The sequence below is a fragment of the Nelusetta ayraudi genome, unplaced genomic scaffold (genome assembly GCF_046127955.1).
Source record: "Nelusetta ayraudi isolate G7.1 ecotype Tasmania unplaced genomic scaffold, CSIRO-AGI_Nayr_v1 ptg000084l, whole genome shotgun sequence".
Lineage (NCBI taxonomy): Eukaryota > Metazoa > Chordata > Actinopteri > Tetraodontiformes > Monacanthidae > Nelusetta > Nelusetta ayraudi.
Genome location: NW_027466134.1, coordinates 3,114,724 through 3,131,322, shown reverse-complemented (window position 1 = coordinate 3,131,322; position 16,599 = coordinate 3,114,724). Strand labels below are relative to the sequence as shown.

The window sequence follows — 16,599 nt, the reverse complement described above, 5'->3', positions numbered from 1 at the left end:
CCCCCTCACCCAAAGAGTTAATTAATTTGGAGTTAATTTAGACACCAATTCATGTGTCCCTGGAGGAGAGAATTAGGCTCATTGCATGCAGCTCAACAGAAAGATTAGTCCCTCACACTCTCTCACACGCAGACACACACACACACATGCACGCGTGCACACACACACACACACAGAGATCTTTCTCTTAACAAACAATGCGTGACGATTTTTTTTTTTTTTTTTTGGACAAATGCACATGACGTGTGTGCACTGTGCAGTCCATACAAATAGACTAGCGAGAGCACCACACAGCACATATACCATGTGAACCCTCATATCGCCACGTCCCCCAGCCGGGACCAGATGGTTGGTCGGAGCCACGGAGCTGCGGAACACTGAGGCCACAGATCATCGTCCAAGGGATTCTGACTTCCCAGCTGAGCTTTTAGCATGCACAACAAGGGCTCACAGGCAGCCCCAGCATATGAGGCCATGTGTGAGGTGGACTCCGAGAGCCAGGCAGACGTACAGGAAGTCAGTGAGAACACAGGGAAACAGCTCCCCACAGTGGAGATGCGCTGGAAAAGGAGAGGAAATGGAATTTGTGGGGTTTTATTTCTTTCTCCTGAAATTCCCCCTTTCCCTCTCTTCTGCTCCTCACAGCAGCATCTTGAGCTCTGCTTGGTCCTGTGCAGTGCCCAGCCAGATTCAATTCACTGCGTTGCAACACGTCAGCAGTGTAATGGGCGCGGGGTGACTTGGCGGGGTTCTGCTGGGTAGGAAGCGTTCAAAAAAATTTGATTCGCTTAAAAATACCATTTTTGTTGCAGAACCTTGCGTCCCTTTGGTATCAGCTCCAGATTTAATTTTAATCCGGCGTGTGTGGCAAATTTGCAATTCAGCTGTGACTAGGGCATGGCCCGTGTGCTCTGTGTCAGGCGTAATGTAATTAGAGAATAGGGTCGCCACAGTCAAACAGGGGTGAAGAGGGCTAATCAAGTCTCTGAGTCACTCTCTGCCTGTAATCAGAGGGAGAGCTGTAGGGAGACGGAGCCAGGCAGGCGCAGATACAGAGATTAAATTGATTAGAAATTGAAATCCAGGCCCAAGCATCTTCTAAGAGGAGTTAATTACAACTAAATCTATATATTATATTTTTTTTTTTATTCAAATTTTGAATTAATTTCCCCAGGTTCCCTCTGTCCCTGACCCTCGTGTTGGCAAACTTTGCCAAAAGTTCAGTTCAATAGAATAGACTAGAATAGAATAGAATAGAATGACCTTTATTGTTTAGGTAGCAACAACAGCATTGCACCCTGTTTGAAAGAAAAGGTTTGTCCAAGGTTCCTCCTCAAGTGGATGGAAAGCTTTTCCTTCCCGTTGTTTCTGAGCGGGAGCATTGTTAGCACTATTGTTAACAGTTGCAAAGGATGTGTCTGAATGTAAGCTACTGATGCGAACAGCCTTGCAACGGCGGGAAGCCACGAGGGCAACAGCTGCAGTGCACAGCAAGGTAAGCAAGGGCGTGCCGGCACTCACCGCTGACTGCTGTGCGACTGAGGCGTCACAAATAACATTCATAACCTCCAGTGGGCTGCAGTCGTATTGAGCTAAAATGCCTTGTTGGTGTCAGAGGTCAGAGGTCACGATGGGCAGACTGGTTCAAGACTGCAGAAAGGCAAATGATTGCTGGAAACGACCAAGATTTGCAAAAGAAGACCCTTGAACACGCAAGCGGCCACTTCACTAGTTGCTCCATGCAGAGTCTGGTGAACACAGCGGCCGATGTCCCTTTCAGTGATAGATGTGACAGTTTGCCATAAATCTGCACCGCAATAAAGCGGCTCCCTGCAGGTGACCTCCGACGTGGTGCGCACTGAACCTCCACTTAGTAAACAAGGACATAAAGACGCGGTCATATAACGCCACCATTACTGTGCGAGGTAGAACTGCAAATGAGTGACGTCCCTCCCGACGTCCCCTCGGTTCCTTTGCAGACCTCCACTTTCCAATTGAGGCTCTATCGAGGGTGTCAGCTTGCCAATAATTATTGTTTATTCAGTGGCTCCAAAGGCAGCAGGTGTGGGGGACAGGAAAACACGCCGGACGTCACTTCCTGTTAGAATGTCGTGACACTGTAAAGTCTGTTCCCAGTTGTTTTCCTGCAGCTGAGCCTTGCAGGTCGCATGCACAACTTCCCAGAATGCTCGTTTTCCGCGACTGCAGCAGCGCGTTGCCTTGTAAATGTGTCAAAAACGACACAGAATTGCAGTGCGTTAGCACCTGTTTATAAAACACTGCCATCACTTTTTTTTTTTTATTATATCATTATTTTTTCGCACTTGTACAGATGCTGAGCCTCTCTGTAGCCCTACACGAAACCTTGTGCAATTTTTACGTGGAAACCCTGCGACTTCAATCAGCAAAATAAGTGCAGTCATTTTTCACTCTCCCGCGTGTGACTGACTGTAATTACAGATAAGTGGGATGTCTGATGTAGTGTGAAATGTTCAAAATCTGCTCTAATGCAAGGAGGCAATTGCAACACTGAGCCAAACACGAGCCTAAAGATGTGAACCTTTGATTCACCTGATCTTTGTGTTTTTCCTCCACATTTTTATATAAGACGCATCAATTATGTTAATCATTGAGTCAAAACTAAATGATTACTAATTATACTATTAGTATAATAGAAAATAATATATAACATCATTATTACATAATTATTACAGTTCGCACTGTCACTTCCACGTGTTAGCTGCTTAGGCTAAAAAAAGCATGCAAACAGCAAAGCAAACACCCTCCATATTGACACATTGGAACCAGATAGCGCAAGTGCGGTGGCAGTTGCCAAGTTTGTATTCCCTGCAAAAGCTGAACGAGTGTGCAGAGAAACCTCAGTCATCTGGGCCTCATTAGTATGAAACGGCATCGGAACGGAAGTCGGGGAGAATGCACGAAGAAAATGAATACATCAAGATCCGTATGTCTAATTGGACTAATTAAAAATGCTGCCTCGCTGAGGAAGGTTTGAGATCTTCCAGTTGTGTTTTCATGAAGCTGATGACCTGTCCATTAATTACCCAAGTGTCACTGGCGGGTAGCTGTGTGCGTGTGAGATGAGTTTTCCCACAGAGAGCCACTGTCCCCTGACAGTTCCCTGTCTGAGTACTCTTCAAATGACTGTGTGTGTGTGTGTGTGTGTGTGTGTGTGTGTGTGTGTGTGTGTGTGTGTGTGTGTGTGTGTGTGTGTGTGTGTGATTCCCAACAGGCTGCTTGAATTATTGACCCCCTACACGTTCCAACACCGTGCAGCAAATGGACTCTAGATATTAATGATACGCCCCCAATATCAATACCTGTAGCTGGCGTATTATGCAGCAGCATCTGACAACCCATTGCATGTGCAACTGCCACACGGCTTTGGGCACAAAACTGCAAAGGGGAAGCAGTCCCACCACTTTGAAGACAAACCAATCTGACTCAAATCCGGCCATCGCAAACTGTCATTGCAGTTTGGGATGGGTGGTGTTCATGTTGTGGATAATGGGTCTCTGACCTCAAAGTCCTTCCAGCTGAAAGCCTGCTTCTGTTGTTATGACTGTTTGTGCACGTCGATATGCGTGACCCCGCTGCCCCGAGTTATGTTTCCTTGAACGTTTCTTTGATTCATATTTTAAAGACCGACGACTAAGAAGATGCTACAGAAATAGCAGTGATTTGAATAAACCTCCCCCAAAGTGGCAGCACACTTTGTATGCTCACTCAAATTGTTTTTTTTGTTTGTTTTTTTTGTTGCTCAGTTTGATGAATAGATGATGCACATTTCAGCTAAAGAAAATAGCTTTGTGGCATGGGGGAAAAAAAAAAAAAAAAGATAACTGATGTGCCTCTCTAAAATGTCGCGTCCACTGCTGCTCAATTATGTATGAAGCCTTTCACATTCTGAGATGTTGTTTCTGGACTAGCATTAACATTAAGAATGTTTCTGTCATCTCTGGAAAATCATACAATCCCCAAAGAGTTGTCGTGACAGATAAAAGATTAACTGGTCAAGAGAAACGCGTCAATCCAACTCCCCAAATTCGTTTCTTTCTTTCTTTTTTTGGTCATCAAAATGCAATATGTTTGACAGCCTGACGCTGTGTTAGCATGTAGCCATCATCCAGAAACCTCTCCAGCAAACGACAGAGCATTCAGCCCCGGCTGATTCATTCCAGCCACATCCTGACTCACACCAACTTCCACTGGCTTGTCCTCTGTGTTACATGTATCACATTATCTTGGAGGGGTGCTTCAGAATGTTGGACATAGGACCTCATTTCCAAGTTAGCCAGTGTGCTATTTATCAGCGGAGACCAATTCAACAAACTTCCTGTCCCAAACATGTTCAAAGAGAAGTTCATGACACCTAAATCTATTCTTTTTAATTCAAATGTTCCATTCATTTCCCCTGGAGTCCCTCATCATTTGACCCCTCTGTTAGGAAAACATTGCCAAAAGTGGGAAAACTACTACTCCTCCCTGTCGTACGAGTTATCTGCGTCACAATATTGGCAGATTCAAATTCTGCAAATCAAATCCGCTGACGCTTGAGCGTGACGACCGCTCGACGCGTGGGAACTGTGGCTGAGGCAACGTCAACGCTTGGTTTGCAGAATCAGCAGTAACCTTTTGCGCCTCACCATCAACTTTTAAACTGACGTCATAGCAGCAGCAGCAGCAGGCGGCGGGAGCGACAGACACATGTGCCTCATGTGCAGGCTTTAAAGCAGATGCACACGTTCTATACATATATATATATATTTTTTTTAAAAGTGTCTGCGTGCGATGAGTCAGACTCAAGCATGCAACATTCCACTTCATCTCAGCGAGACTCTCAGCCCTCATGGGCTCATCTGTGATCTCCCTTCAACTAAAGGACTCATTTAGCAACCTGCTGACGTCTGCTCATAAATGAAACATGTGTGATGGTATCAGGGCAGCTCGGATGTTGGAGCATCCAGTCCTGCCACTGTTTGAACTGATAAACCCTTCCACACCCAGAGGCCTTCTCCGACTCCACCCACCCAGCATGCTGATCAGGTGCGTTAGGTAAAGTACGGACACCTGAATAACCTACTGAAGTACAGTAGTATCTGTACTTTGTTACATCCCACCTCTGACTCTTGCACTGTACAGAGTATTTCTTTTCCTGCGGACTTTTACTCCCTAAATTTGTACTCAAAATATCTTTTTTTTTTTTTTTTTTTCTACTCTGGAAAAACGAGCATGTTTTTTTTTTGTCAATTTTGTGTTTGAGAGAGCTTTGAAGATTCTTTTAAAGGTAATTCACTTATTTCTATGGTTGTTGTTGCTTGAAGTGGAGCCATTTGAACGATGCCGTTGTGTAGTTCAACATAAAAGTGAATCCTCTAGAGGGACAATATTTTACCGTACTTCTTCGTATCAAGAAATGCATTGTTCCACTCATTTTTACCATGCACTTCAGTACGTTTCAGAACCTGGGCTTTGTTTGCTTTTACTTGGGTAAAGGAGTTGAATCCGTACTTTTACTTTGACTTCAGTATTTTTTTTGACACAAGCGTCTATACTTTTAATCAGGTACACAATGTGGATACTTTTGCCACCTCTGCTAAGAGTTCCATCACCTGCTTCTTCCTGAGCTCAGGGTCACGGGGCTGGTGAGAGTTGTGCCTACCAAATCATTGGAGATTGATGCCAAGAGAAAGATGCAGAGACAAACAGCACGCTGCTGCGTTGAGAAGCCAAAAAAAAGAAAAAAAAAAAAAAGAAGGGGAAGCTGTCTTCTATCTTGGCTGTAAAGAGACGGCGTAGAGGTCGGTCGCAGCTGAGCCGCTGATGAACACCACCGCCGGCGCACCTGACAGGTTTCTGTTGCGAACATCATACTCGCCGCGTCTCCGCCGGGGTCGTTACAGATGCAAATCCCAGTCGCAGCGGTGTTTTGTTTTTTTGTTTTTTTCATGACACCTGTTCGTGTTTTCCGGGACGGCCCCGGCGAGCGTCCCGGCGAGGACTTGCAAATCAAGACGGGGAAGCGAGCGACGGGCGGACAGGTAGGCCTCCCGCTCAGCTGTCAGCGCCGCCCCCCCCCCCCACCCCCACCCCCATCTTCCTCCGCCACCCCCCCCCCCCCTCCCCCACCACCACCACCCCGCTTTACTCTCATGTTTACAGCTCTGCCACTTCCGCTCCCATCATTCATTTTCATCGCTCCATCCCTCTCCTCTTCTGGCTGTCAGGGCCGGAGACAAGGACACCTCCGCCATAGCCCAGCTCCACACCGCAGCGTCTGCCTCTCTGCCAGCCGTGCAGTGCAATGAGTTTGAGGCTGAGGGCTGCTGTGGATAATCTGGGTCAAGAAGCCTCCTCATGCCTGTGGAGACAGACAGACAGACAGATAGATGGCCGGCTATAGCAACAGATAGAATTCAATTCAAACAAACTTTATTTGTCCCCAGGGGGCAATTTAGTTTAGTTTAGATGCAGGCACCATACTAATACTACTGCTTGTTTTGATCACTGCAAACTATGACCTCCTCTGTGTGAGGAGGAAATTGTTATATATTGAACATACATGTCTTATATAAGATATGAGAGTGAAATGCAGATAAGCTTCTCAGAGTTTTACTCAGCGTGTTTTAATATGCATAAAATAACGCTTCCTCAACATTCAGTGGTGCAAAAGACTTTTTAAATCTCTGAAATTAAGTCATAAAAGAAGTAACATCTCTTCTCGAAATAGAAAAAATCAGTCTCTATCAAAGCTCTTCAAGTGCGCTGGAAAAATATAGAATTACAATCTGAATTATCTGAAAAGCAATGACATGAATTCACAAGATGCATTATTTAATAAATAACACCCGAGCAAGTCCAACAACATAGCTCTCGCACTCTTTTAGTGCAGTGATGTGAGTAGAAGATATTACTTCTTGCAGGAGAAACGATGACAACCAGGGCATTTTCACGACTTCAAGAAAAAACAGAACCAAACAAGAAGCCCAGGTCAGGAAGTGACAGCAGGACGCGTTCTGGGAAAACGGGAAGTTCGGTCACCAGACGACTGCAGACAGAGTGGGTAGGACAACGGCCGATTGTGAGAGTGCAATGAAGTCATTCGTTTCCGTAGGAAAAAAACTAAACTAAACATCCATGTCATTGATTTCATCACAAAACAGTTTAATCAAATCTGTATCTGTGTAAAGCTTTAAAAGCTTCAAAGACAGGACATTATTATTGCTTCATAGTGAGAAAGAAACAAACCGGGTCCAGAGCAGCGTGGCAGTTATGCTTGAACATCTATACAGTATTTCAGCTGAAAGAAGTCTTTACTTCTTTTCAATTCGCTTTGTGTTGTGATCAGTCCCTCTGTCTGTCTGTCAGTCTGTCATTGGGGTGCTAGTATTTGTAGTTGGTTCATCCAGCTAAACAGCAGGTGGCGCTTTCTTCGTTTCAGTACAAGTCATCAGACCAGTGAAGAAGAGGAGTGTGCAGGAAGGAAGGAAGGAAGGAAGGCAGTATACCCTGTGGTGTTCAGTGCTGCTTCCCATCTAACGAGGCAGTTTACCTTTGGGGTTTTTTCTTTGTTAGTTGTTTTCCTGATTCCTGGAACGTGGCTGTAGCTCAGTGCAAGCCTTGTTCTGCTAATCCAGTTTGTGCACTTAGTTGCTAAAAAAAAAAAAAAAAAACAGCCCCTAGAGTTGCACCTCTCCACCCAACCAAACCAGCGGCATGATCAGAGCAGGCTTTTATTTCTGCTTCCACCTTGTCACGTCACAGGTCTGCTTGTTTTGTAAACTTGGTTGGATTTTGTGTCTGCGTCTTTCTGGAGATTCAACTCCATAAAAAGTCCCAAAGTCTTGCACAGTCCAGTGCTAAAGGTCCCAGTGTGTTTCATGGGTTTGAAGAGTGACAAGAGAGAGCGAGAGAGAGAGCGAGAGAGAGAGAGAGAGTGGGTTGACATTTGTGTTGAAGCCCAGGCCTGCGTGCGGCTTCAGGCCGACATGCTGGGGCTTGTACCTGCAGGGTTGGTCAGGTCGTGAAGGAAGGTGCCTGGCTGGTTCAGAAGCAGGAGCGCTGTGTGCACGGGGTTGTGTTTTCTCTCTCTCTCTCCCTCTTTCCTTAAAAGAACAGCTAAAACAAATCGCACTTCGGCCCGCTCTGCCAACTGAGGACACGCGTCGTAAGTATGGGCTCCAAATTGGCTTGAAGCTTTTTAGACTTTGGACAAACTAAGCAGAGGATTTTCAGTTATTACTGTGAAGGCACTTTAAATGTTTTACTTCTCCCCCCACCCACCACCCTGCTGCAGCCTCCACACACCCCCCCCCGCCCCGGTCCGCCTTGTTCTTCGGTAATGATTGGCTCCCTCTGATCTCGCAGCCAAAAACCATGTAGCTAAAATATAACTGGGATTTGCCTCGTGGATCGCTCTCTTGTCTTGCAAGTGTTTCTGATGGGGGGGCCTCTGTGATCTGCAGCGTTTTATTGGAAGTTTCTCCCTCCGCGTTGTCTTGTTCTGCTGCGCCTCTCAGTCTGCCTGCAGCTCCCCCTTCTCCTTCCCTCTGTCTTCCCGAGCAAACGTGGAGAAAAAAAAAAAAAAAAAAAAAGGCTGAAAATAAGCGACAACTCTTTTTTTTTTTTTCCACGTTTTGCCTCTGCTGCAGCCGGCTTTCGTAATGCAGTCTGGGAAAAGGGATGGCAGCATTAGGACACATGGCTCTTCCTCTGATGTCTCGCCCCTCATTTCCAAGAAACTTTCAGGAGAAGGCGTTGGGGCGATTCTTTCGAAGCTTCAGTCTGAACTTTATTGCTCAACACTTTTGTGCAACTTTTTGGGGATGAACTGCTATCATTTGTCGTTTTCTGTTGTTGTTGTTGTTGTTGTTGTTGTTGTTGTTTTAATTTAACTGTCCATTTCTATGGCGTTGAGTACATCTCTGATGTCCTACAGAGCAGTAAGAGAAAGAAGTGCTTTGAACATTTGCACTTTTACTTTGGTTTGCAATTGTAAGAGTAACTGTGGTATAGATACTATATGTAGTGTAGACCACCATTCAAAAGTTTGGGCTCATTTCTGTCCATTTTAACCAGCTTTATGTAGCTCTTAATCCAACTGTCCTTGTTTTTTTTATTTTTATACCAGACAAACGTTTTATTTTTATTGCCTTATTTCTTTAAGTCAAGATAATGTTCCATCTTTTTTGCACTATGCCGTTGCGGTGCAAATTTCCCCACCATGGGATTCATAAAGGCGGTCTATTCTATTCTATTCCAGTCATGAAATAATGCTCCAAGAACATTACTAGTGCACGGAACTCGGTCGGGATGTGCTGAAAACATGGGACGGCTTTGACAGTTGTTGCCTTGAATGTGTAATTGACTGTGATTTCAGAGCCATCACTAGAGAAGCTGAAGGCTTCAAAGTTGTGGAAGAATGTAAACATTTCTGGAACAGAGCTTTGTATTATTGTCACAGTGAGTTGTGTGTGTGTGTGTGTGTGTGTGCTAAAACTGGAATTTACTCAGTCACTTTCAATTAGACGTTGGAAATGGTTTTCATTAACACTAAAATGTCCCCATACTTGTTCAGCCCATTTTGACTTATTCTTATGCACTCCTAATGACGGCAGTGCGTTGAAGATCATCCATTCATAAAACTGCTTATAATGGAGTTCAATGCAGAAATGAGTCGCTAGCATATACTATATATATGTATAGCTTATATTGGACAATCGGTGCCGTTATATTTGCAGTCACAACACGGCAGGATCATCATTGGCAGTCACTTCCTGTTGGTTTGTCGTCGTCAAGAGTCCAGTTTGAAAGAAGGGAAACTAAACGCACTCTGCTGATCTAGTGCCTCTTTCATCCTCACGTTACCGTAAATGGGCGTTCACTGCCTGCCAAGAGTCATCAGCAGCACACAGTCTTCATATGGTGTGTGGCTTCATATGAAAGTGTTGGCTGCCTACGATACTTGGATGGAGATGTGTTTGACCAGGCTGTTCTCATCTCTACCTTTCGCATTCCGCTGGTCCCCGAGGCTCATCGAAGCGGTAAAAAGTTTCCCAAGCGGTGGGTTTGAGCAGAGCTGCACAAAAAAAAAAAATAAAGGAGACATGAGCTTAATATTAGTGACTTGACTTGTTTTCATTGTTAGGGTTTTTTGTTTTTTTTTTCTTCTAATTGTCAGCAGATGATTTTTTTTGGGACTCCACCCTGCGAGGTGGTCGCACGCGGCAGCTCCATTCCATTTTTCCATCAGTCAGACAGCTTGTCAGCAACCACACGCCTTGTGTGACAGTCAGCTGTGTTCATTAGAGGAGGCGGGCCGCTGTGAGCGCGTAGCCCGGGCGGCAATCTCCTCTCTGATGAATGGATGTGCCGGGGTCAGCGCCGGTGCTGCTGGAGCTCAGGCATCCCAGAGAGACGGAAAACCGGTCCAGCGACCGAACCAGCGAGCGTGCTAGGCTACCTCTCGTAGCGACACCTTGTTGGAAGGATGCTGCCTTTCTCTCTCGCTCCTGTTTCTTTTCTGACGAGGTTTGCCGAGCTGCACCCACAGCCACGCCCCCCCCCCCCTCTGCGTATTGGACTGGGCAGCGGGGGGATTAGTTGTTTAGTTCACCGTAAAACACCGCACAGACCACGGCACGGCTCCCCGATATCAGTAACGTTTGCCTCAGACTGCATGAAAGGCGGGAATTAAAAATTCAAACCTTTTCAAAACAACTATTTTTGTTCGCTCGCTGCGTTTGATTCACTGCTCTGGCTTATTCTTAACTGACTCCCTGCTGCCGAGGCTGCAACGACCCAGTTTCCCCACCGAGATCATAAAATTTTCATCTCATTCTGAATTTTTACCAAAACTAGTAAACAAACTACAAAAGAAAAGCTGCTAGCTTAGATGTCGGCCGCAGCGGCGATAGAATTACAGAAACAACTCACTGAAAACTGAAACTTTTGTCTTCTGTGATTTAAGATTAGTCCTCCGTTGTGGTTCGCTGTCCTGCTGCTGGTGACACAAAGGTTGTTACCTCATGTCAAATATTTAAAATAAAACATTTTACTTATGCCTGAATGTTTGAATGCCGCATCATCTGATGGTCTCTAACGGTTGCGCAAAGGATTCAAAATTGATTGTGACGTCTTCACAATTAGCCTACGTCTTGTTTCAGTCTGCGCAACTGACTCCAATTTACAAATTTCACCAAATTAGGATTTTGCCTAAATGTTGACCTCTTTAATCTCCTGCTTAACGTTTAAATTTTAATGAAACCCATTTATCATCACGCATTAAAAGTACAAAAAAAGCACAGCTAACTATCCACTAAAAGCTGCAGACATCAAATCAGAGCTACCAATTAACTCGCTCCCGTTAAAATGTTATTTCTTTTTCTTTTTTCATTTTTAGTAAAAACATAAAATGAATTCCTTTTCTGTGCTTACTGTCAAAGAAAACATCACTTTCTATCTGACCTCTATATTTTCAGGCAGCTGGACCGGACCTTCCCGCTCCATCAGACTGACACGTGGGGCTCCGTCAATCGTCACTGCCAGTTAATATGTGAGTTGCCATGAATATTGCCTTCCGGATATGAAACCCCACCGCGAGGACGCGGTCTCGCCTTCGCGCTGGTGATGTAACACCGCGCTATTGTCTTCCGCTTCACTGTGAAAAAAAAATGAAAACGACTAAAACTTTAACCAATACGAATGAACAAAAGTCATCTCTCATGTGCGTAGGAGGGAGGGGGGGGGAAAAAGTTTCTGACGTGAAATTTGAAGACTTGCAGGCCACTTTTTAGACATTTTCCCAAAACGTCTTTTCCGCAGGGCTCCTGTTGTTGATGTGTTGGCGTGGGGAGAGTCGCTCGACCATCTGTTGGAGTGTAAAAGTGAGTGCACTCATGGATTTTTTTACTCCTCTCGCTCTTCTTTTGAAATCCTCCTCCTCCTCCTCCCTGTTCTATCACCACCCTCACTGTTCCCCGCTGCTCAGCCCCCCATTTCACCTTGAATAGCCCACAGGCTCCTCGAGCAGTGCCGAGGACATATTCTTCCTTTAAGTTCATCAAATCCCTTTGGCAGATAGAGCCGAGGTGGACGACGGTGGCGGAGATAAGGCTCCGATTCGGAGCTGCCGCTGTTAGATTGGATGATCTCAGTCCGCTCTTATTCATTTATGACGCCGGCGCCGGCTGATGGCTTTTCATCTGACCGCTCTGCGGGCCTCTATTTGAAGACGACTTAAAGGGGACGGACGGGTTATTCCTCCCTGTCTTCGCTCTCATTGCTCCGCTGGAATGAATACAGCTTATCGGTAATATCTCAGCCGCTTGTCTCCTGTCGTCAGGACCAACTGTCCTCCACAAGATGGATTTTTGCATCCCGCGCAGTTGCCCCCCCCCCCCCTTTTTTTTTTTTGACGAAACGCAGCCACTCGCATGACTCGCAAATTGGCAAACGGTGGCGAAGAATGAATAGTGGTCGCAATCTGATGACATTCACGAAGCTTCACATGTAGCGAGCCGAGATGATTGAAGGCTTTCAAGTGGGCCTGGAGCCGTTCATATACGGGAACAGGCGGCCCTCTGGACAATATTTTGTTTCCTGTCAATTACTGTCAGGGCTCCTGCTGCGATTTATGCAAAGCTATTTGTGTGAATAACGCTGATGTTCTCAGCTAGCGGTATTTGTCGCTGCTCCCCGCGGACGAGTTTTTTTTTTTTTTTTTTTCTTTTCACGGCTGCATCAAAATCAGAGCTTTGTGAACACTCCCCCCACGAAAAGGTTAATGGGTGTGAGGAGAAGATAAGCAGCGCGGCACAATTACATGACACTGAGGCAACGTGCCATTTGGATGCAGGACTTGGTTTCCGATGTTTTGAGGTTTAAAGGCGCCTCCTCCGTATACGCGGCAGAAAACCGGTCTGGCAGTTTGCCGCCTCGCCTCTTTGTTCACCGACACCTTTGAGGTTGGAGTGTGGAAAATATCAAAAAATATTTAACCTTCACCAAAAGCATAGGACCCAGTCGTATCTCCCCTCAACCCTTTCATATCTCTCATTTTGAAGAGAAATGTGGTAAAAAAACAAAAAAAAACAGGTTTGTTTTTTCAATGATTCGCGAAAACTTTAAGAATTCACTTTTACTTCACTCTCCACTTAACCTTTTTTTTTTTACCCTTAACCATGAGATATATATATATATATATATGTATATATATATATATATATATATATATATATATGTATATATATATATATATATATATATATATGTATATATATATATATATATATATATATAACAGTTCTTCTGTCAAGAAAGAGCAGTGAATGACACTGAAGGCTTTGCTTTGGCGAGACTTGAGTGAAACAAAGCAGCGCATCAGTTTCGGTCACGGTGGTGATGTGTCCTTTGCACAGAGAACTCCGTTAGCTGCAAGGGAAAGCACTCTGTTTGGCTCAATTTGATTGTACGAGACAGAAGGTTTGCCCAGCCACCTTTTAATTTTCTTACTTAAAGTGCTTCCATTTCTGAAGGAGACAAAGGCACGATGGGGTAGCGGCACATCTGATAAAAGCACACGGGCCACATCCTTAAGGACGCGGAACATTTGAAGTACCGGTACAAGTGCTTTGGATTGACAGTGTGTTTGTGTGTGTGTGTGTGTGTGTGTGTGTGTGTGTTTGTGTGTCCATCTGTGCAGCAGGCCAGCTGGTGTTTGAGAACTTCTTAAGGACAGAGTACAGCGAGGAGAACCTCTTGTTTTGGTTTGCCTGCCAGAAATACAAGAAAAGGACCATCGAGACAGACATGGCTGAAGCGGCCAAGATGATCTTTGAAGAGTTTGTTCAAGTGGACGCCCCCAGACAGGTACAGTATGTCTTTGGAGAAAAGTACTCCAGGCTTAAAGGAGGCTGCGTGGGTTTCATTGCACCACTAGGTGTCGTAGTTTTGCACCGCTTGTGCAGCAGAACAGCCGCCTGCGGTGGCGTCCGGCATGCAACACTATAGCCAATAAACAGAGGATATGGTGAATGGACTGTGCTGATATCGTGCTTTTCAGCACTTTGCAAAGCCTCTCATACACTCTCACTCACACACACACACACACACACACACACCAATGCAAGGCTCCGCCAGGCCCACTGGGAGTAATTTAGGATTCAGTGTCTTGCCCAAGGACACTTCAAACCGCTGACCCTTCAGTCTTTATACAACCTGCACCTGCAGCTGAGCCACAGCCGCCCTGCTTGTCAGTCATACAGTGATCATGACTGTGTTTCGGACGATATCAAGTGAAGAAGTGAGTACTAACGAATTGCAGAATAATGTTGTGGGCAAAAAAAGGTTCATTGGTTATTATTCAGTATTGTAGGCGACGATGTTTGTGAGTTAGGTCATTATTAGTGTGATGCCACGAAGCCGCTTTTCTGTACTTAACGACATTGCGCAGTATGTCACATGTAGCTTGTTTATGTGAAAATGTTCAACAACAACTCCAACTGTTTGGATAAAACCATCACTGCTTCACCCACCGTTGCTTGCATTTCCATATTTTCCCCTAATTGCATTTCTTTGGACTGTTTGCGCCTTTTTTTCTCTCCTCTCTCTTTCTTAGAACACAAATAACTTTGAGGCATTTTGCATTCCAATGAGCTATTTCAACAGGACATGCAGCTAGAATGTGCTGTTTTCTTAACAGATAAACATTGACTGCGTGACGAGAGAGGAAATCAGCAAAAACATCTCTCATCCGGCGCCAAATTGCTTCGACAGGGCACAGAGGCTGATATATGGACTGATGGAAAATGACTGTTATCCCCGCTTTCTTAAATCAGAGGTCTACCAGGCTCTGCTGGAACAACAATGAAAGAACGCGGGGAGGGGAAAAAATAAATGAAATAAGTAAAAGCTTGCCCGACGCCTCCGCAAGTGATTGATTCTACTCCTCGGCCGCCTCTCCTCAGAACCAACAAAACAAGCGCTGTTTGCAGTGGCAAGAGGACACACGGAGCTGGTAGCTACGGTGCCGGCAGCCAAACATGATCCAAATAATGCATTAAGCTGCATTTCAACTCCGAGGCTCGGCTCTGATCGCTTTAAGGCACAAAGAGCTGACATCCACTTCCAAGAGGCTGAGAAAACTCTTCTGTCTAATCTACGGGGGCCTTTGTCTCATCTTTTTGATTGTCTGCACAAGTTGTAAAGTGTCAGTTGTCTATCTCAAGGTTTGTGTGCTTATCGCTTGCTGTTCACAGCCAGGGTATTAGAGAGTGCGCGGTGTGGAGCAAGACTTGGTCCTTTGCTTGCAGCCGACTGTTTCATTCCATCCTGCGCCCTTCATCTCTCTGTCTTTGTTTTCCCGTTCCCCGCTAACTTTGTCCCCAGATAAAAGTCACAACATTGTTTTTTTTTTGTTTTGTTTTTTTTCAAAAAAGAACGCTCTTAGCAGGCGAGAAGATAGAACTAATATAAAACTATACTGTTCTTGTGGAAAGTTAACTCTTGTGCGATCTCTGTCTCTAACTCTATTAGCCTGTATTTTTCTGATTCTATTGCAGACACTATGTGTTGTTTTTTTATTATTATTTACTGCACAATAATCACCAGTTGTAAGTTAAAAAAAAGTAAAAAAAAAAAAAAAAAAAAAAGTGTGTGATATGTGCATGGGAAATATGGAGCAACGCTGGTATGTGAATGACTAATTTTTACTTCTGTGTGCAAATAAAGGCAAAACTCTGTAAAGTGCGTGTTGTATTTTGGTTCTTTCCACCCACACTCATGCCGCCGAATCTGGAAGACGTTGCAGAAATCATTGCCGCTTCACCACTTTGTAACAAATGTAATATGAATGCAAATCAATTGCGTTTCCAGAAGATTAGTTTGCAGTTAAAGATGTTTTTATCTACCCAGTTGGTTTTTTTTGTCTCACTGCTTTTGTTCCACGTGAAGAAAATATAACAAAATTGAGAGTGCCCGACTTTCACTAACTTAGGCAATATGACCTACATTAGATTCACATTAGCTCCTTACCAAGTCTGAAAGCTTGAAAATGCTCAACATGTTCTTTATGAAAGAGAAGAAATGATAGAAAGTGGGTGTGGCTCGTGACTTCGCGATAAGGAAATAAATGTGGGTCCTGAGACTCGACTGGTTGACAACCACTCCTTAATCAGTGGTCAGGTATCGTTTGTCTGTACGTTATATCGTGCAGTTTTGCATCTTCACAGTCGTGCAAAGCCAGACAAAAGGAACGCCCTGGCAACCAGAAACCAGGTGTCATCAACTTGCCTTCGTGTCAAGAAGCTTAAAACATGATCTGTGTCACAATCCTCCCTGTGTCAACACAAACAAGGAGGCAGGGTGCAAAATGTTACCCAGGCCCTGCGGTCAATAATACGAAGATGATTTATGAGAGGCGCGTTGAAACATGTCGAGCACGTCAAGCAATGCTAAATGAAGATGTAGCAGGCAGACATTTGAGGGAGCTGAGCGGGTCGTAAACAACTGAGTGGCATAATGAGATGCAGGTGTGCGAACAGACGGGAACGAGCGTCGAACAGGTGAGCCCAGGTGGGC

At 44.9% G+C, this 16,599-nt stretch overlaps 1 protein-coding gene across 1 annotated transcript; it reads left to right on the top strand.

The window, feature by feature from the left end:
- Positions 1–7,950: 7,950 nt before the first annotated feature.
- Positions 7,951–15,762, top strand: LOC142900929 (regulator of G-protein signaling 21-like). The gene is made up of 5 exons (XM_076045555.1): positions 7,951–8,188; positions 11,502–11,575; positions 11,845–11,906; positions 13,724–13,890; positions 14,723–15,762. Coding segments are annotated over exons 2-5 (399 nt in total). The 5' UTR covers positions 7,951–8,188; positions 11,502–11,573; the 3' UTR covers positions 14,891–15,762.
- Positions 15,763–16,599: the final 837 nt, after the last annotated feature.